This window comes from Sycon ciliatum, chromosome 2, assembly GCF_964019385.1.
Source record: "Sycon ciliatum chromosome 2, ocSycCili1.1, whole genome shotgun sequence".
Lineage (NCBI taxonomy): Eukaryota > Metazoa > Porifera > Calcarea > Leucosolenida > Sycettidae > Sycon > Sycon ciliatum.
In genome coordinates, this window is record NC_088644.1 from 21,357,059 (window position 1) to 21,381,325 (window position 24,267).

Sequence of the window (24,267 nt, forward strand, 5' to 3'; positions counted from 1 at the left end):
TGGCTGAGATCAAGTATCTCGAGCTGCCATGCTATTTTGGGGATGATTTGATGCTGGTAGAGCCACAACTTCTGGTGTCCGTACAGTCTGGTCTCGGCAACTGTCTTTAGTAGGCATCTTGTGGAGTTTATGAGGTCTTCGCGTTGCGTTATCTCACCTACTGTATCTGTTAGCATCCTGCCTAGAAACTTGAATTGTTGGCCGTTTAGAGCTGGTATTGGAGTTTCCGATATTCTGAGTGCGGGGTCAAAGCAGGTGTATTTGTTGTTGGTCAATTTGGCTGCGTACGACCTGCATTTGTGAGGGGCCGCCTGCATTTTTGACCAGGCAAGGAAACTATCAACCAGATCTAACTTCTTCTGCGCACCATGAGTTCGATTGCTGAAGACTGCTAAATCGTCGGCGAATCCAGTGTTCGAAGCAGTGACAGTTGTGTCACGGAAACTGTACGAAAGGGCTTGGATCGGTTTGGTCTGAAGAGAATCAAGTAGAATTTGGAAACAGATGTTGAAGAGAATAGGGGAAAGTGGGCAACCTTGAAATACGCCGATGCTGTACCGGAAGGTCTGAGTGAGTGGTCTTTTAATGCATGCTGTCAGACGCTCATAGTAAGAGTAAACAAGGTTCCTGATTTTCAGCGGGATGTGGTAGCGTTGCAGTGCCCTCTGGATCAGATTGTGTTTTACTGAGCCAAAGGCGTTCTTCAAATCGATCCATACCATGGCAATCGAACGCTTGTGGCGTTTGGCGTCTTTCATGGCCTCGTGACAAAGAGTGGCGTGTTCAATACAACCGGACATACCCGGCAAGAAGCCTTTCTGGGTCATGCCGTCAAAATACCCATTCGTCAGCATGTGGCGAGTCAGAACTTTTGACAACATGGCGAAGAAAATCTTGCCGTCACAGTTGGATAGGGCAATTGGGCGAAATTTCGCCGGGTCAGAGTCATTGTCACTTTTTGCGAGAAGCGTTACTGAGGCGCACTGCCAAGACAGCGGAATGGATCCTGTCTTCCAGACTTTCTCGAAGATATTGAAAAGAATGCCGTGCAGACATTTGCACTTTTTCCACACTATGTATGGAATACCGTTTGGACCGGCTGCAGATTTGTTTCTACATTTTTTCAGAGTGTTCTGGAAGGCTTTCCAACTGGGGCTGTTATCAGATAGTGGTGTGGACGGTTTACTCGTAGCTGGACAGAAATCTGGATCCGAGAAAAATGCCTAACTGAGCTCTACATCAAACGCCGTGCACTGCGTAAGCAATATCGAAGGAGAGATAGGCTTGCCGTCCATGAGGTTGAGACCATCAGATCAGACTACAACCGTGTGCAAAAAGACATCAAGAAACTGAGAAAGATCATCCAAATACAAGAGCAAGACCGTGAAGCGCAGAAACAGCGGACGGCCTTTCTTAAGGACCCTTACGGGTTTGCAAAACGCATGTCCCAAAGCAGATCACGTGTAACACCAACTTTCTCGGAACAGGCCTGCTTTGAGTATTTCTCCAAACTTTATGAAGATCCCTCTCTCTCTCTCTCTCTCTCTCTCTCTCTCTCTCTCTCTCTCTCTCTCTCTCTCTCTCTCTCTCTCTCTCTCTCTCTCTCTCTCTCTCTCTCTCTCTCTCTCTCTCTCTCTCTCTCTCTCTCTCTCTCTCTCTCTCTCTCTCTCTCTCTCTCTCTCTCGAAGAAGAAGAAGAAGAAGAAGAAGAAGAAGAAGAAGAAGAAGAAGAAGAAGAAGAAGAAGAAGAAGAAGAAGAAGAAGAAGAAGAAGAAGAAGAAGAAGAAGAAGAAGAAGAAGAAGAAGAAGCTAGTCAGTACAACAACATTTAAACAACGTATAGGCGATACAAGCAGGAGCAGTAGGTGCATTAGCGAGAACAAACAGAATAAGGAGTAAAGCGCTGATTCTCACACACATAGAAACATGAGAAATCCTAGAGGCATGCATCGTAGTGATGTATGTGTGAAGAGGTGTGATCAGCATGATATGCATGGTGATGACAATAGACAATGAATTAAACCTGAGTGTGAATTTCTTGTATGATATTCTGTGGGACTTGCTGCCCACCAAAAGGTGTCATGCGCCAGGTGCCGGATTTAGATCAGTCATGCTTGTTGCAAATCTGTGTGGCAAAAGTTCTAAACCACTACAAACAAATGTCAGAACTTGCAGTCTTCTGGGCTCCAAAATAAATGGTCTTGGTCAAAAAGGGATTTGGATGGTGAGAATTCACAAATTGTGCATGCTCCATACAAGAGTATTGAGCCTATGCCACGCTTCACTGTGGGCACTCCAAAGAATAACTTTCATTGTCTGGTCCAGTTCACCTGGCTTTCAGTTTCTCCCATGCACAGCCAAGCTAGATAGCATGCACAGCCAAGCTAGGTAGCATGCACAGCCAAGCTAGGTAGCATGCACAGCCAAGCTAGATAGCATGCACAGCCAAGCTAGGTAGCATGCACAGCCAAGCTAGGTAGCATGCGCAGCCAAGCTAGATAGCATGCACAGCCAAGCTAGATAGCATGCACAGCCAAGCTAGGTAGCATGCACAGCCAAGCTAGATAGCATGCACAGCCAAGCTAGGTAGCATGCACAGCCAAGCTAGATAGCATGCACAGCCAAGCTAGATAGCATGCACAGCCAAGCTAGGTAGCATGCACAGCCAAGCTAGAAAGCATGCACAGCCAAGCTAGGTAGCATGCACAGCCAAGCTAGGTAGCATGCACAGCCAAGCTAGATAGCATGCACAGCCAAGCTAGGTAGCATGCACAGCCAAGCTAGAAAGCATGCACAGCCAAGCTAGGTAGCATGCACAGCCAAGCTAGAAAGCATGCACAGCCAAGCTAGGTAGCATGCACAGCCAAGCTAGAAAGCATGCACAGCCAAGCTAGATAGCATGCACAGCCAAGCTAGAAAGCATGCACAGCCAAGCTAGGTAGCATGCACAGCCAAGCTAGAAAGCATGCACAGCCAAGCTAGGTAGCATGCACAGCCAAGCTAGATAGCATGCACAGCCAAGCTAGGTAGCATGCACAGCCAAGCTAGGTAGCATGCACAGCCAAGCTAGGTAGCATGCACAGCCAAGCTAGAAAGCATGCAGCAGCAGCTGAAGATGCGCATGGTAGTACTGTATGCTGTCAGTTCTTCCTCACACCGAAGTGCCGTGGGAATATTTGTTACAGGAGCTACCATGTGCCCTCAGCCCTTTGGGTTACCAGAAGCTCCAGCTGATGGGAGTGTTTGCCGGACAGATCCAACACAGCAAGCACAGCACTCTGGACATTATTTTGTTATCAACGACAACCCTGCTCCGGCAACATCAAGAGCATGCACGCCTCAAGATTGGCTTGTTATAGCCCTTGCCCAATGCACCGTCCCCGGTCGACCCATTCTCATTCCAGCCATAGAGACAAGCTCCCTACCAGCCATACAGGCGAAGGTCAAGATTCAGCTGTATCGTAATCGTGATGCATGCTTTACTCATCATCGCATGGCGCCTTACATTATCCTGCATTACAAAGACATGTACATGTACAACGAGTACTAAGTCTTGTGAGTGCCCTGCATATCGCACTAGATGTCAGTTACTCGCTGGAGATGTCTACACTGTTATGCATTCTCTGTCCATGTGTAAGAAATGCTATCTATCAAGTTATTTATACAGTAGGTATCGGTTATAGCATGGGTGTTTGAAAAACGACTTTCTATTCTTATTTCCGATACTTCTTACACACGATAAATCAAGTGTGACATATCATGTGCATGTGCGCAGAGTCAGGAAGATCATCGTACATGCAATGTAGTGCTACTGTGCATGCGGCTGGTCATAGTCCCATAGCCTCATAGGCTTACCATTGTGGCTATGCAACATGAGTTACATGACCACAACAGTTAAACCTGCAGCACTACGTAGTCTACGACCCAACGCGAGTCGGATCAGAACTGCATTGGACAGATGTTATTACTACAGGCGATATTCTTTGTACTAATCTGGTATGTTTTCCTACACAATGTCCATTCTTAGGACCGATATATTCTACTGTCCGATAAAATTGCTTGTAAGAATAAATGTGCACTTGAAACCCATGTTATGATAATAATTATGATTATGAAAACATGAGAGTTCATTCTTGTAGGCAGTATATTCTTTTACACGGCCACGCTATAACCGATACGCCCTGTACATGTATTGCGCCATTCCACAACGGGGCCACCGCAGTGTGATATGAACTAAGCTAGCCATCATGTTAACAATCTGTTATGCATATACACACGATAGGCAGTCAGCCTTTGGGTCATCCTAATACTTTAGTAAAGTTATTTATTATTATATCGCTGAGTGTGGTAGAGAAAGTTTTTACCTGGCAGACATTTCTCCAGTTGCAGGGCGACGATCTCACATCCGAATCCACAAACTACGTGCGGCGCAACGAAAGGCTAAACACTCCGGGACATCAAATTGGTGGAAGCATTCCCAAAGTCAAAAGTGAACCAACACAGTCATTTCACTTTGACAAAGTCAATACATGTAGCAACTCCCTGTACTATACTATTTAGATGTACATGGTAACTGGGTCTAGGTGGCACTCTGGGCCTGGCCATGCACAATTGAAACAGCTGGTCCTTTGCATATCATTGTCATTGATGCATGACTGGTGCAATTGTGCTCTGTAGCCACTGTCTGTAGTCTGTAGATCGGGAGCAGGTATACCATGCATACTACCAGGCCAGGGAGTTGTACTTGTATTGTACTACTCCCTGGTACTATACTAGGTAGATGTACATGGTCTGGAGTCTGGGGCACTCTGGGCCTGGCGCATGCACAATTGCACAGTCATGCATCAATGACAATGATCATGCAAAGACAGACTGTGCACTTTACTTGTGCAGTGTAGACCTACTGACAGGACTGTGTAGGCCAGTGGACAAGACAAGGCTCGAGTCTTGTTTGAGATAGAGTGTGGAGTCTGTATTAAAGTCGTAAGCACATTTGCAAACACAAAAATGCCTGACAAAAGTAACTTCCCGGTAGTCTGTACTAGTATGCAGGAAGTACTCCCGTATGCACATACGTGTGTGTGGGGGAGGGGGTGCTACAATCCCCTGCAGCGACTTCTCCTATTTAGCGCAAACATATGCATGCAAGTGCACACACGCACGCACGCACACACGCACGCACGCACACACACACACACACACACACACACACACACACACACACACACACACACACACACACACTCTCTCTCTCTCTCTCACCGGACATACAAAGTAACAGCGCACCACATTAGTAGCGATAATAGCCTGGAAAGAACGTTGCAATTCAGCGCAACCAGAATCAAACTTCGTCACAAAATGACTGAAGTGCATGTTAGAAAGAAAGGCCTTAAAAGTATAAGCGAAAATAGCATGTGAGCACTAACTGCAGAAGGGTTTGAGCTGCACGTAGCAGAGACATGCGGTTTGAGCTGCATGAAGCAGAGCCATGCCGTGTACTAGTGGCTGTAGAGGAGACAGCGAGCATGTAACATCACCAGGAACAAGAGATGCCTAGAGTTGAGAGCTGGACAGTCGATACGGCGTTCATAGCAGGATTACTTTGCAGTAGCCGCTGCACTGCCTCCTTTCTTCTTCTTCTTCTCCTCGTCAATGGGCGCCGGCTTGACAAACTTGATCTCGTCGCGCAGGCTAGGAGGCATGAATGGCTTGAGTACGTCCGGAATGGTGACTCCCGTCTCCGTCTGGTAGTTCTCCAAGATTGTGCAGATTGCACGAGTAGTGGCACACATGGTAGCATTGAGCATGTGCACAAACTCGGCCTGTGGCAGCAGAAGTAGCAGCAGCAGTAAACAGTAAACACACAGTTTAAACAAAACGACAACCAAGTATGCCAATACACACTAGTAAGATAGGACAGAGAACAGACAGCAAGAAGAAAAACCATTGCAGATCAATTTTTTAAAAAATCGGAACCAAAACTGTCCCCGGTCGACAGAACTGCACACAACAATAAATAGATAGGCTTAGCAGAACCACACAACCACAAGACTGACACAACCGACTATGGTTAACCTTACCGTCGCATTCATCTTCTTCGTTTGACCGAATCGCACCCGAAGACGCCTTGATTGGTAGTCAGTACAGTTGGAGCATGAGACAAGCTCACGGAATGTTTGCGAGCCAGGGAACCAACCTTCGAGATCAAGTTTCTTAGCAGCAGCATTGTTCAGCTCACCAGAGACAATGTTCACAACTCTATACGGAATGCCTGCAGTAGATGTCCATTGCAAAACACAGAAAAGAAATGAGTACATCGCAGCAATGCCTCCACGGTGCTCAACGTTGTACAATGAAGTCCACCGTTATAATGAACACAATATTAAAATGTGGTGGCCAGGTGTTGTGAGCATGAGGAGTACTCACCGAGAGTGCGGTAGAACTCCTCCGCCTTGCCGATCATAGAGTCGAGTTCTGTCCAGCTGGCATCGTCGTGCGGGCTGGTGAGGACAAACTGCTCCACCTGCGCACGTATGGGCGAACACCCAAGGCAAACAACATAATAGAAGCAAGACCACATTCAGCAAAAGGAAAGCTGTGATTTCATGTGCTGGATGCAATGTAGAGCATCAATCGTCCAGACATCAACTGCAGCATGTGAATAATCTAATACACTATATCAAGAACGGCCAGCGGGTAAGATAAAAAGGTGCAAATTGTGAGATTCGAGTGCACGCAGCCCATACATGTAAACTAAATAGTAAATACAGTGCGATGTGCTTCGACGTGTCTGAGCTGGGTCTACTGACAGCTTGACAAATCAATCCAAGTACATCTAAGTAAAGCAATGCCAGCATTCCAAGTGTCGGAGCATCAGCAAACTACTTGGACAAACATACCTTTTCAAATTGGTGGACACGGAAGATTCCCCTCGTGTCACGACCATGAGAGCCGACCTCCTGGCGGAAACACGTCGAATAGCCAGCATACCGGATGGGCAGCTCCTTTGTGTCGAGCCACTGGTCGCGATGGTACGCTGCAATTGGCTGCTCACTGGTGGCGATGAGATATCTCTCCTCGACAGCCGTATCTGCTGCAATCTCACTGCTTTTGCCAACTACCTATAGAGTGAAGAGCAAGGCATACAGAGAGACAGCATTGAACAACAACATGCATAATTATGTACCACATGCGACGTTAGTATGTGCTCCACACACAGACAAACATACATGTACACTGCGATTTGCCAGACTTGCCAAGTGCTACATTTCATTTGGATGGCTGTAGTGGCGCTGCAGTGGCACAATAGAGCAATATATGCCAAAAGGCAGGGTCCTCTGCTGTACAAGAATGTTGTGCATGAGCATAAACTACACGCCTATGTTGTTCTACTTGTGCAAGTATGAAGAATACACCAACACTATACTCTAACGGAACTTTGAACATATCACAATCGGTAAGTAGCTCCCCAGTAAAGTCAGCAGCATTGCACACACAGGAAGCAGTGGTGACTGCAACAGCATGTAGGCACACCTTACCTTGTAGAGTTCGTCATCAAACTGACTCAGCTGCGCCACCTCCTGCATGACCTCCTTGCGCATGAAGAACGGTGTGTACAGCAATTCATAGCCGCCTTCGATGAGCAAATGCTGAGCATACTGCCAAGCGCGCACACGCACACACACACACACACGCACACACAGTACAGTACAATTGTACACAGTACAGTACAGCTGTACGCATAAAAGCAGGAAATACATGTACCTGTAGCTGTGATCAAACAGCCACTGCACAGGAGAGAGACATGTCAATGTAGAGGAGCCCAACAGAAGGACAAGTACACATGAAGTAGAGCAAAGCAAAGTGACATAGATACTTAGTATTTCAAGTGCAATAACAGGCGATGATGGTAAGTCAGGTCCAGACACTGTACTAGATAGACATGCACAGTAGATATACATGTATGTAGTATGCACACACACACGCACCCCCCCCCCCCCCCCCCCCTTCACACATTCACGTGCACGCACGCACACACATGATATATTATAAGTACAACCTGAATGCATGCATGCATAGCTTACTTGAACCAGGGCCTGCTGCAGAGAGACCAGTGGTCCCTTCAGGAAGTATCCTCTGCTGCCAGAAACAACAGCACCTTGCTCAGTGTCCAGACCACCGACCATATAAGACAAGTCGACATGGGAATACTTCTTGGGCTGGGGATCACCAAAGGTGCGTACAATACCATTGTTATCCTGAAACCAGAAAACACAAATCACCACAAGGTCAATTACCCATCTTACAGACCTCAGTGAAAGCACCACGTATGACATAACACAAAATTACATTTCAGAGAATTTTCACTCACGTAGACTACAAACACAGTACATGTGCGATCACCGCAGCTTGGCTGCTTCGAAGTACACAGATCACCACCTCGTTGTAGAGAGGAACTGAGTTTCAGCCTGTATGGAACATATCAGATGCAGGCTGTGCACACCTTGCGCTTTGTAATACATAAATTTCTAACTTTGTGTTTGCGAATTTGTGAGGAAAAAAGATGAACAAAACCGCATGCACAAGACTGATATACTGCAGTGAGAATGTGCAGTCTGCAGTACTACCAGCCAGTAGTGTACACATACCTCGTTGTCACTGACAGGGACACTAGGATGCACCAAGTTGCCAACCTGGGTGACGTACGAGTCACGTATTCTCTCTGTCTCGATACGCTCCTCGTTACACCGTACGATCGCCTGGTCCAGCAAGGTACTCAGTCTTTTGATTTGCTTGACACAGAGTGGCTGCAGAGAAAGAGAGAAAATAGATAGAGGGGAGAGTGAGTGAGAGCGAGCGAGCGCAAGAAAGAGAGAGAAAAGAGAGAGAGAGAGAGAGAGAGAGAGAGAGAGAGAGAGAGAGAGAGAGAGAGAGAGAGAGAGAGAGAGAGAGAGAGAGAGAGAGAGAGAGAGAGAGAGAGAGAGAGAGAGAGAGAGAGAGAATACAGTAGTCATCATTGACTGAGTGTCAACAAAAGATTACTACTCAGACGTTTGGCATGTAAGATGAAAACAAATATGAAGCATTCAAAATCCTGCTAAACCTTCCCTTGTACATAAGCAGTAACACACAGACATTCATATTATACAAAATGTGTAACAGTGCAAGAGTGCAAGCTCAAGCGATGAATAACGCAACTTCCTAATCATAAGCAATGCTCTACTACACTAATGTCAAGTAAGAGACTCACTGCCATCGACTCCACTGTCAAAGATTCGAGCTTCTCGACCAGCTCATCGGTCAAAGAATCTGTATCACCATCTGCCTCCTTGTTCTATATACCAGCAACACATACATGTACATACACACAAGTCATCAAGATCATCCTTGACAGCTGCCCCAATTCCACCACTAGAACCACAGCACAGACACCATTGACTGACTACAGCTGCGGAGTGTTATGTGTGCACTGCCTCCCCCTCCCGAGGTTAAGGTGAACCACTACAAACCCAGTAGCTTTATAAGATGGACTGAGTGGGGAGAAGGGGAGAAATAGAACATTAGAAACCCATCATCAGGCTTGAGACCATTATCATTGATCTCCCGTTTGATAAAAAGATAACTGCAATGCTGGCCAGCCAGGGTCTCTGCTCGAACCTCCTCCCCATGCACGCGCAAAACGCTACAATTGCAGCTTTATATGCGTTGATAAGGCCTCAGGTCCTGCAACAGAGCAGTCATGCAACACGCGCTGAACCGACTATGGTGTGAAAGTGCATTAGAGCTACGTCAGGCGCATCACACACAGTACGACCAGTACCACTATTCGTCCAGGGTGGTTCACCCAATCATCCAAAAAAGCAATAAAAGAGCGCCAAACATGCCTTGCCGGCCCAAAAATTCAATTTTTTCATGGGGGACACCCCGTACCGGGTCATACCACTCCCCACAGCCCTGTGACGCCCCTGTACGCGTACATGTATGGCATATCCAATGTAAAGGTTGTCCCCGTTGATTTGACCTATTTATTAGGATTTAAGTTTTAACTGTACTATGCATGCAGTGTCATTGATACATGTATTGTAAACCAAGACGCACATACACGTGTGTACAACCAACCTTCTTTCTAGCACCGATCTGCTTGTTACACATGTTTTTCAACTTGTTCAGGTTGTCGGCCTGAAATCGCACTGCACATAAAGAAAGGAGGGCCTATGTGAATAACGCTGGCACTGAATACAGTTAGGTCGAACTCTTTGGATACGAAATACGTACATTTTCTCCATTTGTCATCAGCTTCGATAACTTTGTCAACAATGCCTGGATCCTTGAACCGTTTCCTTTGGTTTTCACGAAGCAGGTCGGGATTTCCACCCTTATCTGCACGAAACAAATCTAAGTCGAGTACCATCTTTCTGGTGAACTCCTACACAATCATGAACCAGTAGGTCGACTGCCAAAAGAAAAACTTGAAAGCAACTCAACAAGCTCTCAACAAAGAACTCATCTTTTGATAACAAAGACTTTCAAGAATGAATGCAATGTGCTTGTATTATGGTTAGCAACAGTTGTCATGCAAGGGCACGTTTTCAGCACGCGCAAACCTCACGTATATATATATCTACGTGCATATAATTATGCGCATCACTACTCGTAGTATTAATTTTTTTGTAGACTACACTGTATACTGCATGTACCGCGGGCGCGGGGCCGGGGGGGGGGGGTACTTGTACATGACCAGGATTCCGCATCCGGCCTTTTCCCGGACCTTCTTCGTTGGGGGGGGGGGGGGGGGTTACACCAGGGAGTCGCCGGGTTTACACTTTACACCAGGGAGTAGTACAATACCACTCCCTGCTCACACTGTGTCTGACTCGTCACAGTAGAGAGTACACGTGTATCTGACTCCCGAGTTATTGACCTGGGCAACTCCCCGGAAAATCTCCGCAGCCCGAACCCCCTCCCCCCACGAAGAAGGCCGAGAAATACACCTCCCCTTAAAAATGTAGCACTGTACCAAGATTCCGCACATGCATGTGTACACGAATGGTCTCTTGGCACAGACTCAGCAGTCAGCACAGCCCCGCAAAGAGCGCATGCACACAACAGCCAAGGACGGTGATACTAATTGTACAACTCTCTGTATCCACTCTGGTTTGGAAAGCGCATACGCATGTACCTGGCTACTAGCCATGCTGACGGGATCTTGTATGTTTTCATCCAAAAGCACTTCAATATACGTATACTGATAAGTCAATCTGCGGACAGCTAGCTGTTAGGACCATAGATCTCATCAGCGGAGCTCAGAGTCGTCATTGGCAGATCCGATCGCAATGAAGTGCAGTGAACAAGAAAGCACGCCCCAGACGCATTATTACATTGCAATGAGAGTGTGTGCAATGTGAACAAGATCACCATCTTGTCGATATTGTGGCCAATCAATATACAACAGCCCAAGGCTACATTAAAGTTCACAACTCCCGCGCGAAGCCAAAGTCATGTGAGTAAAACAGAAATACCGGTAAAGTAATATTAGGAAAAAGGACAAACACGATAAAAGAGATGATGAAGCTAAACACTATGTACATAAACAAAGAATATATACAACTCGGGACATCCACATGACATTGTACTGAAGTACAGCAACAAACAATGCATGCGAGTGCATTGAAATTTGAAATATGTGCAATCTGAATGAAATGACTCATTCCTCAGCATTCTACAGCGGGGCAGAAAAGGACAGTCTATTTATAAATTTCATACCAGCGAAGCGAATCAAAATGTACATCAACACCATGGGATTTTAGATGAAATGCAAGGGCCAATCATGAGCGGCACTATGTACAGAGTATCAGGCTGTATGTGTGGGTGTGTGGGGGGGGGGGGGGGTAGGGGTGCGTATAAGAGAGCCTGTGGAGAGAGAGAGAGAGAGAGAGAGAGAGAGAGAGAGAGAGAGAGAGAGAGAGAGAGAGAGAGAGAGAGAGAGAGAGAGAGAGAGAGAGAAAGAGAGAGAGGGAGAGAGAGAGAGCGAGAGAGAAAGAGAGAGAGAGAGAGAGAGAGAGAGAGAGAGAGAGAGAGAGAGAGAGAGAGAGAGAGAGAGAGAGAGAGAGAGAGAGAGAGAGAGAGGGAGAGAGCGAGAGAGAAATGCACCTGGGCATATCTTGTTCAGTGTGTTTAACTTCATCAGATACACATGAGCATTTCTGCCTTGTGTGTGTGTGTGTGTGTGCGCGCGCATGTGCGTATGCTCGAGTATGTGTATGAGTTTGTGAGTGCAGGCATGTGCGTGTGCCACTATAGCGTTCTACACTAATCTACAGCCTAGGATCTAGGAGTCATATATTTGCTACTGTACTAACACTATACACTATGCAGTACTCACTAGTAGTACTAGTAGTCTCTGCAAAGCAAGTTCTGGCTGCATGCAGTACATGCAGTACATCAGACAGCATTGTTACTCTCGTCATCGGGGTGCCGAAGCAGCGGCAGCATTGCCCTGAGGTGTCGTCGTCTCCACGTGCGCTGTGTACCCTATTCTTTCATTCCGCAATATGGCTCGACCTTCGCGGGTTTCCTGCAGCTCCTCAATCGAACTTTTGGCTTTCAACTTTTTACTGAGAAGATTATTCTTCATCACTGAAAACTCCTCCACATCCTCCATGCGCAACTCAATGCGAGTCAACGGTTTTCGAATCATCCTCAAGAGGAAATTTCTATGGGGAAGCGGATGACAATTTTGAAGAGGGTGATTAGAAGCAAAACTACAACTAACGTTACTTTACAAGAAGAGCCAGAGTGAGACAGAAGTCAATCAAGTACAATGTCATGTATTAGTACAGTAACAGTTGAGAGCTGTAATTATTTTTTCTGTTTTCACTTTTCAGATTCCAGCTGGATCATGCATGCATGCAGCTCGAGTCGTTTTCGCGCCACGAAACAAAAATGATGAAAACTCAGATTTACAAAAAAAAACAGTACTCGACTCGATCGAGTCGTAGTATTATTACTATTAGTGCGCGCGCGCGGATGCAGCTAGCTGTGTGCATTAGCGGCTATATAAATATGCTAGCGCTAGCACGACTTTTTATTATTTTTTGTAGCGCAACGAAGCTTGATATCGATTATAATAATTATATCGATCATAATGGTAATTGGTAAATCAGGGTCCAGGGATTCGTGAAAACCCCGACTCCCTGCATGCAGTGATGACAGTGCTAGTGATGTACACGTACATGTAGTCGATCTTATGACGGGGGCCGGCCCCGGGGGCCGGGGGTACTTTAGCCGTCCTTTGTCCACATGGTCCAAGCTTCCCCAGCCCATTCGCGCTCCAGTTTTACCGTGCTACATTTATTTACCATACAGTAGCACATGTACCGCTAGTGCTGCCGTGCATGCACGCCCCATGTCATGACTGCGCAGAATGTGTGGTGCGATACTACTTCAGGAGAGTATGCAGTGCAGTGGAGGGGATGATTGTTGCTTGGATGGACCGGAGCATGCTATAGTAATACATGACTGTAATCATGGTATGCTAGCTAGCTGTGCATGTGGCCTGGCTCTGCACGACGCTGCTACTCACATTTTGTTCTTTTTGCCCTGCGTTTGAAGAAAGAGCAGGTCTGGAGACGTGTGAAGCTGCGGGTCGCGTCTCTGCAGCGTGGAGCAGGAAGCCCGACGAAAGAAACGGCAAGAGAGCATCTGGTAGCGAAGATGGCTTCGCCGTCCGCGTGAGAGTTGAGGCGGCGAAGTGACGACCGGAGAAGTCGCCAACAACGAAACGCTGCTCGGGTACCTTGCACCTTGGGGTGCGAGAGTGCTTTGGCGGACTACAGAACTGGACGTAGGTGAAACAGCTGTTGGAAGATGGCGTACGGCTATAACGACGACGAGCTGACGGATATCTATGCGGATCTCTCGCAACCGCTAGATATCGATTGCCTATTACCAACCGGAGTGCTCGTACCGGTGCGATGCATGTGGGACTCGGCGCTAGAGGACATCAAGGCGAAAGTCTGGTCCGAAGCGAAGAGTTATCCCATGTTCAATCTGCTGAAGGCCGAGGCTTTCTACGTGTTTGTGGGCGTCAACATGGATGCGGAGAAAGAGGAATTGATAGACGAGCATCGTCGATATTGCGACCTGAATTTATTCCACCCCCTACTACAAGTGGTGGAGAAACAGGGTGACCAGGACGAGAAACTGTTCAATGCAGAAGTGGGCAACTTGATCGGTAAACGTCTGCAAGACCTGACGGTGATGGGAGCTGAGGTGCATGATTATCGCTGCACTATGCTAGCTCATAGTAAAGCAGTAGTGGACAGACGAGGCCAGGAAGGATGGCTGCAAACCCTTACTAGGATCTTCCCTCCCGACGTCCATCCGAACTCACAATTACCGGCGTCGATTAGCGGCCGCCTTCGCAAGGATGGCATGGTGGAAGTAGATATGTACGTACTAACGGTCAGCAACCCGCCGCAAAAGTGCAGCGCGTGCATTTCGCTACCGATCAACTCCACTCCGGACACCCTAATCGAGCGCACGCTGCAGAAGAGGCTTGCGTCGCTGACGTTACAGCGAGAGAACCCGCGCGACTACGTAGTGAAGGTGTGTGGCTGCGAGGAGTACTTACTACAGTCAGTGCCGCTGTCACAGTATCGGTATGTGCGCGCGTGCATCGTGCGCCAGGAGCGGCCGCAGTTCACCATCAAGCGCAAGAGCGAAGTCATGAAGCTTGCGCCGGAGAATAATGTATTTCACATGCCAGTCGGCCTCGGCGAGACAGCGCGAACCTCGGTGGTAAGTCGGTATGATACGAGAACCGTGGCCCAGTGCACGTGGGTTTAACAGGCCTTTGAGTGACTCGGGACGGATTCACACACCACCCATGTGCGTGTGCGTGCACACACACATGCACACACACATGCACACACACACACACATACACACACACACACACAAACACACTAAGTTACATTGAATGTGCACACAGACAAACATGCATGACCTACTGTGCAGTGAAACCTACCAATCGCTCGAAAAGTCCTGAAATGCCAACCTCGCACACCACCACAGGTAGTCGTCTTCTTATCCCGGATCTTTTGAGTTTTGACGGAACTGGCACCCTTTGGTCCTGCTGCTAGGGACCATCTGCAGCTGGTGGTTGAATGAAGAAGATTTGGCTTGGAGCAACAATGCTCACCGCCATATTCATGCCCTGTTCTTAGCCAAAGAGGAGCATACGCATACACCTGATACAGCAGTAACCCTTCCTCGGTGCATCCCTCCATGTGTCATTCCAGGCACAATACAATAGAGCTGTTTCAAGGACGTGGCGCTCACCCCGAGATTGTGGTGAACAGGTTGCCCATTGAAAAGTATACGAAATGTGACAGGTTCGTCTCCACCAGCGCTTGAAGCGATTTTGAAGCTTGTTCTTTTTCGCCCAAGCCGTGGAAGGGCTTCCTGGCAGCTGCTCTGACTCAACCCAAGTGTCGGACATGAAGTTGAGCGCCATCCTAGTGCTTTTTCACCTTCGCGCATCCATTCCCGTACAAACTGGATGTGACCTGTGCTTTGCATGTTCACCAGCGATTCAAAAAAATTCTCGCACGTGATCCCGAAAAGTGACTACACAGTGATCATTGGTCCGGTCCTTGAAAAGCGCTATAGATCACACTCGGCCAGACTTGCACACTATCCTAACTTAGTACCGTGACTCGGTGAGGGAGCCGGTACGACTTGCACGGTACTGTAGAAAGAAATTAGTGCGACCAGTACCTTTCGTGGAGTGCCCACCCATGACATGTGAGCATGTGCCAATCGGCGGCAGGTTCACTAACTACCATGTACAGGTACACGGACAGTGCTGTGCCGGTAGTTTGCACTAGGCACTGAGTACTGCTGTGACGTGTTGAGCGGGGGCCACGGTCAACTGGTTTGAGTCCCTCCTTTCGAAAATGGATCATTGAAATGAACTCAGAGTTTGATGTCATTGTTGAGTTGTTGACCATTGTCCCATGGGGACTCTGAGTACAAGGACTGGCTACTATGAATGATTGAAAGTATTGACTGGTTGGACTACAACTTGAAATGCTCATTTGAAGGGATTTTATGGGGAGAGGGCTTCTGGTAATCTGTAGCTAAATCGCCCCCCCCCCCCCCCCCACCACCACCAAACCAGTCAATGATCTTAGTAGTACAACCAATACTGTTTGCAATCATTCATGCGATAGCCAGTCCTTGTCCTCAGAGTCCAGCGACCTTCGAAGTACAATCATGCAAATAATTATGATTGTGCATAATGGGTGATTTTTATAGCTGATCAACCCAATGCATCACCTACTGGCACACTGAAACATCTGTTTCCGTGACTTCTTGTGGTTTGGTACGATCTTGCATGAATCCTGGATGACATCATGCTTCAGCAGTAGCTTCCCCTTCAAATGGATTTCCTGTTGCAGTAGTTTCTAGTATAATGGTGTTCGCAGCACGGAGGCGGAAGTCGACGTCGATGGGTAGTTGAATAGGGAAGCGCATTTTCTGGCACTTGCTGTCTCTATACCTCTCTCTCTCTCTCTCTCTCTCTCTCTCTCTCTCTCTCTCTCTCTCTCTCTCTCTCTCTCTCTCTCTCTCTCTCTCTTTCTCGAGTCTCACTCTCTCTCTCTCTCATTCTTTTCTTACCATATGCTACTTACTTGCTAGGATGCACTCTGCAGTTCTTGATTGCCATGTTGTGTTCTTGTGCGGCATGATGTCTTGCAGGCACCGACAGGCAACCAGGGCATGATGCAACTCTGGGCGGTGGACAACAAGTTCAAGCTCAAGGTGGTGAAGGCAAGCAATGTAAACGCTGATAGTGTTCTCGTCCGGGCAGGGATATTCCACGGTGGTGAGCCGCTCTCGGATATCGTCAGCACTCGACCAGCCTCGTCCAACAGTCAGCTCGAGTCACCCTGGAATGAGAACCTAGTGTTCGACATTGACGTTCGAGACCTACCCCGCTCCGCACGTCTCTGCTTTGTCATTTACGGCTTCCAGCAGGTATGTATTGAGAGCTGACCAAGGCACTGAATACCAGGAATACTGTGAGCCTGCCATTGCTTGTTAATTAAGTTGGCTGGTGGCACATGGGAAACAATGTAGCAATTCAGTGCCGTCCTATTGCTATTTATGGCTTGAGACTATTCCGATAGGAAGACTGGGTGATGGTGTCTTTGTACATGCTGTAATCTTAGCTACATCATTGAAGTCCCTTGGAGTTCGTATACAGCAAGTGTCTCGACTCAGTTCGTATACAGCAAGTGTCTCGACTCAGTTCGTATACAGCAAGTGTCTCGACTCAGTTCGTATACAGCAAGTGTCTCGACTCAGTTCGTATACAGCAAGTGTCTCGACTCAGTTCGCATGCCCTCTACCTAATTTTGCACCGTACAAACATTCAGGTTGGTCAGCCCTGCAGAACGGTGCAAAATCTCCAGCAAGTGTGTGGAATATAGTGTATGTGTATGACATTGTGCTCCTCATGCTAAGTACATCCAATGGTCTCTCTTCCTCCTCCTCCTCTTCCTCCTCCTCCTCCTCCTCCGTGTGTGTGTGTGTGTGTGTGTGTGTTTGTTTGTTTGTATGTGCTCGCATGTGTCATTGTGTGCTGTGGATGACAGGAGAAGAGAGCGACTCGATCTCGCAAGAGGGGCCGCTTGCCTGGGTGAACATAAACATATTTGACTACAACGGCATGTTGCGGACAGGCTCAGAGTCGATGGCATGTTGGCCATGTGAATCAGCTCTGGAAGAGGTAAGTGGATCACAGGCTGGCGATGATGGATGATATACAGCCGTCTTACCTGTCACTTCATCATGCTGTAACAGTGTAACTGCTATGTACAGTCAACTTCGCTTATAACGACACTCGGCGGGGCATCAAAAAGGTGTCCTTATTCGCGAAGTGTCGTTATACCCGAAGTCTCATTATATGTATTACAGTGGTATGGGACTTTGCTCTGGGCATGGAACTTCTGTCGTTATTCGCGAATTGTCGTTATATCCGCAGTCGTTATTAGTGAAGTTGACTGTATCCACCAAGTTTTGGAAACCTCAGTATCATGCTGTAACAGTGTAAATGCTATGTATCCAGCAAGTCTTGGAAACCTCAGTGAAACACTGTGACTCCACGGCACTTACTATCACAGTAGTAATATACATGTACTCAAGTCAAAAGTAATATACTCAAGTCAAACGAGTGGATTTGTTTGAGTTTGTCGAGATAGTTTTGCATGAAGACTTTGGAATGCTATGACATTGAGGTTACAAAGAATGCTGGACTATAGCGGAAGGTGAAAGTGGCATTGCCAATATGACTCCTCGCACATAGCTTGGAAAAAGTTCTTGCTCAGCTAAGCTTCAACTTACCGATACTATGATGCCTATGCACTTGCTGTATGTGTTCAGGTACTGAATCCGATTGGTGGCACCGTAGCCAACCCGAATGTCGGCACATCCATCACGCTTCATCTCGAGCTCGACCGCTACGCAGGCGGGTCCGTGATGTACCCATCGTTGCGGCAGATCGAGCAGTATGCCAACTCATTGGGTCGCAGTCAGAGCACGCACCCAGCGCCCGCCGTCCTGGAACAACTGCATCGCATTGTGGACACGGACTCGCTTGGCGAACTGGACGAACAGGACCAGAAGGTTGTGTGGCAGCACCGCGACTACCTGTCACAGATACCCCAGTCACTGCCCAAACTGCTGCGCTCCGTCCAGTGGAACAGCCGTGATGCAGTGGCGCAGATGCTTCAGGTGTGTACTCACCTACTCCTGCTGTGTTGGATGGAGTCAAGGTTGCTGCTGCTACTGCTACTGCTGGTGGTGCTGCTGCTGCCAACAATAGTCTACAATGTACTAACAGCAGTTCTATTGGGAAATAGGCTCATGTAGCTACCATATCGCAGCCCTTCAAGAGTGTGTTGCATGATGCATTACCTGGAAGCTGCAGCATGGCACTAACTGACGCACACCCATCGCAAACTGCACGTATTGTGTCTGTTCATATCACAGCTAGAATTGACTGAGCCACGCGATGCGCAGTGTAGATAGCAAAACAAAACAAAAAGGCTCATGCAGTTTATTGACACATGCCTGGTATGTGAATGAGCCTATACATGTACAGGCGTGTTGCTCATGTATAGTCAGTGTGGTCAGTGTGGTCCGGTCAGCACAACAGCAAATGGCCGTCATACTCATAGGTACTACATAGGCAGAATAGGCAAAGTGGCGACTATGAGGTTGCCGCTGGTACATGGTCACCACACCGCAGACTATGTACTCTGGTACATGGTCACCACACCGCAGACTATGTACTCTGGTACATGGCCACCACACCGCAGACTATGTACTCTGGTACATGGTCACCACACCGCAGACTATGTACTCTGGTACACGGTCACCACACCGCAGACTATGTACTCTGGTACATGGTCACCACACCGCAGACTATGTACTCTGGTACATGGTCACCACACCGCAGACTATGTACTCTGGTACACGGTCACCACACCGCAGACTATGTACTCTGGTACACGGTCACCACACCGCAGACTATGTACTCTGGTACATGGTCACCACACCACAGATGTGCAAGCTACGCCACTGCTATAGCATTTACCTGTTTAAGTAAACATTGCTTTGGTGTCATTCTACGTGCAGTTCTACGTGCAGTTACTGGCCAAATGGAGAAAGCTAAACCCAGAGGATGCAATGGAGCTGCTGGATTACTTGTATGCCGACACGAGCGTGCGGAAATTTGCTGTGGAGTGTTTGGAAGCGGCCATGACTGACGATCAGCTTTCTAACTACCTTCTACAATTAGTACAGGTAAGCAACATTGCAGGGAGAGAGAGAGAGAGAGAGAGAGAGAGAGAGAGAGAGAGAGAGAGGGGGGGGGGGAGACAGACAGACAGAGAGAGAGAGATAGATAGAGATACAGACAGGGAGACGGAGGGGAGAGAGTACAGCTTACTACGGTTGTATGATGGCATTACAGAAGCTCTCGGGGATGTTTCCCTAGATGATCATCAGATCAGGACATACCCAACATACGACAACGAGCACCTTTTTAAAAAGATGCTCAAAAAAGATTTGCTTGATGTTTCGGGAAGTACTTTTGAAATTTTGAGCAGTTCAGAAGATGATGGCAGGTAGTCTGTATGCCGCATTCCTTGGGTATTGTGGGGTACATGTGTATTTTAGCAGATTATTGTGCTGCTATTCAGGCAGCAGTCCTGCTCACAAGTTGTGCAGCTGTGGTCTGTCAACAGGCTTACTAATTACCCAGGGTGTGGCTGTTGTCGTTACACAATTTATGTCATGGATATGAGAAGAATGGTGTGTGTAGGGGGGGGGGGGGGGGGGGGGGAGCTTTGCCTGTGACTGATGAGATACATGCTACTCTGGTGCTCTCACGGCGTGTCTCAGCACTCCTGTGAAATGCGTGTGTGCGCGTACGATGCTTACGTTCCTGTTATATACCGGTGTACATGACTGTTCTTGTTTGTGTTGTCAGGTATTGAAGTACGAGCCATACCTGGACTGCCCCTTAGGCAAGTTCCTGTTGACGAGGGCTCTCAACAACCAGCTCATTGGGCACTTCTTCTTTTGGCATATGCGGGCGGAAATGCACAATGCAGAGGTGTCAGTCCGCTTCGCCATTCTCCTGGAAGCATACTGCCGTGGAAGCCGTGCTCACACCAAGGTAGAGTTAGATTGTGTTCTGTACAGTTATGCTGTAGGCAGCTAATTGTCATACATGTACATATAGTTCCCAGTGCAGTGTATGCACTGGTGCATTGCAATGAATGCAGATCTGCTTGTGCATACAACAATGCGTTCTTGACTACTGCCTGCTGAGATAGAACAGTTTCATCGGCAAAATATCGTAAAGATATTATGTTCTGCCATTGACAGTGTGTGTGTGTGTGTGTGTGTGTGTGTGTGTGTGTGTGTGTGTGTGTGTGTGTGTGTGTGTGTGTGTGTGTGTGTGTGTGTGTGTGTGTGTGTGTGTGTGTGTGTGTGTGTGTGTGTGTGTGTGTGTGTGTGTGTGTGTGTGTGTGTGTGTGTGTGTGTGTGTGTGTGTGTGTGTGTGTGTGTGTGTGTGTGTGTGTGTGTGTGTGTGTGTGTGTGTGTGTGTGTGTGTGTGTGTGTGTGTGTGTGTGTGTGTGTGTGTGTGTGTGTGTGTGTGTGTGTGTGTGTGTGTGTGTGTGTGTGTGTGTGTGTGCGCGCGCGCGCGCGCGCGCGCGCGTGCGTGCGTGCGTGTGTTCATGTCTGCATGCTGTACCTTTTCCAGGTGTTAACCGTACAACAAGAAGCTCTGGTGAAGCTACGCTCCATCACCGAACTGCTGCGCAGTCGACCGATGAAGGACCGGCCGCGTGGCTTAAAGGCAATGCGCGACACCCTGCAGCAACCTGCGTACATGGATGCCCTGTCTAAGATCCCATCACCACTCAACCCGATCTACCAACTGAATCGCATCATACTGGAGAAGTGCAAGTTCATGGACTCCAAGATGAAGCCGCTGTGGTTGGTGTTTGAGAATCAAGACGCCATGGGCAAGAACATCTACCAGATCTACAAGAACGGCGATGACTTGAGACAGGACATGCTCACGTTGCAGATCATTCGCATCATGGACAACATCTGGAAAGCGGAAGGTCTCGACTTTGAGATGACGCCGTACGGCTGCCTGTCATCCGGTGATCAGGTGGGACTGATTGAAGTGGTCCTGAACGCGGAGACCATTGCCAACATCCAGTGCCAGATCGCCGGCGGTGCGTCCGGTGCGTTCAAGGCCAACACGCTCTACATGTGGCTGCAGGAGAAGAACAAGGACCCGGCGCAGCTGCAGAAGGCCATCCAGACGTTCACAAACTCCTGCGCTGGCTACTGCGTGGCCACGTACGTGCTGGGCATCGGCGACCGCCACTCGGACAACATCATGCTGCGGGAGAATGGACAGCTGCTGCATATCGACTTTGGCCACTTCCTGGGCAACTTCAAGAGCAAGTTCGGCGTCAAGCGCGAGCGTGTGCCGTTCGTGTTGACGGACGATTTCGTGTACGTCATCTCGGAAGGCCAGGGAGACAAGAGTCGCCAGTTTGAAGAGTTCAAGGCGAAGTGCGAGAACGCGTTCATGCTGCTGAGGAAAAAGGGCAACCTTCTACTCAACCTGTTTGTGATGATGCTGTCGTGCGGTATTCCCGAGCTGCAATCCCTCAACGACATCATGTACGTGCGCAACTCTCTAGCGCTGGGTATGAGTGATGCCGAGGCGCAGAACTCATTCCGCTCAAAGTTCACAGAGGCCATGAAGAACTCATGGAGCGTCTCCTGGAACTGGTACATTCACAATGTGGCGCACAAGAAGTAAGCTCAGCCGAGTGAGTAGTCACGCTGCTGTGAACACTACCTCCACCATCCGCTTGCCTGTGGGTGATGTCAAACACCTGCCTCGCTTGGTGACCTTGCGCAGTTGAGCTCTGTTATCCAGTACCCCGGCTTGGTGCTGCGACTCTAATACCGAATACCGGAAGCTGTTATTTACTGTTGCTGTGTCCGTGACTCAGTGGCGTTCTTGTTTCCGCACTTTCTGTTACTTCGTATCTAGTTGTTACTTTTGTCAATCCGTTCACTTACTTTTTCAGTTTTGATCCTATTCTTTGATTTCGCTATGAGTGAAAAATCATTATCTATTTTCTTTATTACATGCGTGACTGATGCTGTCGTTGCCCTCAAGAAATGAAATGCTAATTTGGTTCAGTGGATTTTGAAGTATTTTCTGCATAAGCCTGTGCCCCCCCCCCCCACATGTTTCTCATCCACATGTTTCATATTTCTGCATCATCTTACGGCCTTTTTGTTGTCAATTTAGATGGTATGGAATAGCATGGTGGCCGCACAGGTATGTTGCCTCTCTGCTGTTCTAGGAGAAAATGCATGTGTAGGTAGATGAGTCGCCAACGTCTCACATGCCACTATCTCAGTTCTGCCTCATTTAACAGCAATCTTGATTGTTTCTGCTGCAGGAGACAGCATAGAAGCTCTCTTTTTCCTCTTTGGCCCCTTTGTTCTCCTTTTGGTTTTTTGAGCAGCCTCCTCAGTTACAAATAATTGTACATTTCCCCCATAGCAAGCAATTGCAATGTTGAACTTCCAGGCGCATACGCTTTGCAGATGACTTATTTTTTTATTTGTGCCACTGGCGGGTAACATTATATTCCACGGTCGTTTATTCGTGTTGTTTAATGGACTCGTCAGAAACGAATGCAGTCCGCATGTCAGCAATCAGTCCGGCGGTAGAGCCGCTCATCTTCCTGGCACGATCTGAGTCGGGGGATTTTGCCATTCTTCATCCTGTGTGAGAACGCACAGGTGTGCTGGCCAGGTGCTAGGCAACTGCTTTTTTCAGCATCAGCAGATGGCGGGCGTAGAAACCCGCAGCTGTTGTGCAACAGTGCACTTTCAGACTAGCTGGTGCCCGTGCTGGCTGAAGGTGCCTGGCATCTTGAATAATGCATGCCTGTACCAGTGCCGGTTGTGAGAGGACGAGTTAAAACGTTCCACGAGGTAACTGGTTAGACATGCCTCGAGCTGTCGAGAGTATACCGCTGGTGAGATTAGGAGCGCATCACAAAATACAATGTACAGTGCTGGCAACTGAAATCCGACCCCCTGAGCGGTGGGTACACATTCTTTGCGATGTGAGCAGGGGGTCGGATTTCACTTGCCAGCACTGTAGTTACTTCCATGTACGGTGCTGGTCGATGGAATGGATCAAGTGAGGCGAGTACACGCCGAGCGCTGTGCAGCCCTAGACCTGAAAACACTGGGCTAGCTAGCTGGACTGTGAACCGGTGCAGCCCTAGCTAGACCTGCGAACACCGGGCTAGCTGGACTGTGAACTGGTGCAGAGCACACACTACCAGACTCATGTAGTCGGATTTCATTGATATATGAGCAGCACCGCAGTTACACGTTGCTGCTATCAATGTGCAGCTTATCAAATTAGCTCCATCTTCATTATAATCACGGTGGGAGTACAGGAGCTTTTCATGGATGTGATTTTGCAGATTTGCTGAGCGGTTGAGTGCTCTACCGGGCGGAAGATCCGTTTTTGATGACCAACATCATGCAGCATGAATGAAGAAAATCCAATGTAGCACTGAGGCTGCATTCCAGAGAGGGCCTGAGAGGCAACCACCACAAAAAGAAC

The 24,267-nt window shown here is 48.1% G+C and overlaps 3 protein-coding genes across 3 annotated transcripts in view; 1 reads left to right on the plus strand and 2 right to left on the minus strand.

Annotated features, from left to right (window-relative positions):
• Positions 1 to 4,516, minus strand: part of LOC135809190 (pyruvate dehydrogenase protein X component-like) — a gene marked incomplete in the record, with an annotated part of 32,643 nt that extends 28,127 nt beyond the window's left edge. Inside the window, 1 exon segment of the mRNA XM_065322476.1 lies at positions 4,364 to 4,516. Within this exon segment, the coding sequence (XP_065178548.1) occupies positions 4,364 to 4,374 (11 nt within the window).
• Positions 4,517 to 5,274: 758 nt separating this feature from the next.
• On the minus strand, positions 5,275 to 10,518 carry LOC135809202 (serine--tRNA ligase, cytoplasmic-like). Its single transcript, XM_065322491.1, has 10 exons — positions 10,275 to 10,518; positions 10,119 to 10,189; positions 9,250 to 9,333; positions 8,648 to 8,806; positions 8,084 to 8,257; positions 7,538 to 7,657; positions 6,899 to 7,120; positions 6,426 to 6,522; positions 6,080 to 6,270; positions 5,275 to 5,821 (listed from the first exon to the last, which is right to left on the minus strand). The coding sequence occupies exons 1-10, from the start codon at positions 10,408 to 10,410 to the stop codon at positions 5,597 to 5,599; spliced, it is 1,479 nt and encodes a 492-aa protein (XP_065178563.1). The 5' UTR covers positions 10,411 to 10,518; the 3' UTR covers positions 5,275 to 5,596.
• A 3,057-nt stretch (positions 10,519 to 13,575) lies between these two features.
• On the plus strand, positions 13,576 to 23,286 carry LOC135810435 (phosphatidylinositol 4,5-bisphosphate 3-kinase catalytic subunit alpha isoform-like). Its single transcript, XM_065323928.1, has 8 exons — positions 13,576 to 14,798; positions 16,764 to 17,042; positions 17,444 to 17,447; positions 17,663 to 17,796; positions 18,450 to 18,800; positions 19,719 to 19,874; positions 20,563 to 20,751; positions 21,343 to 23,286. The coding sequence occupies exons 1-8, from the start codon at positions 13,866 to 13,868 to the stop codon at positions 22,423 to 22,425; spliced, it is 3,129 nt and encodes a 1,042-aa protein (XP_065180000.1). The 5' UTR covers positions 13,576 to 13,865; the 3' UTR covers positions 22,426 to 23,286.
• The last annotated feature ends 981 nt before the right edge of the window (positions 23,287 to 24,267 follow it).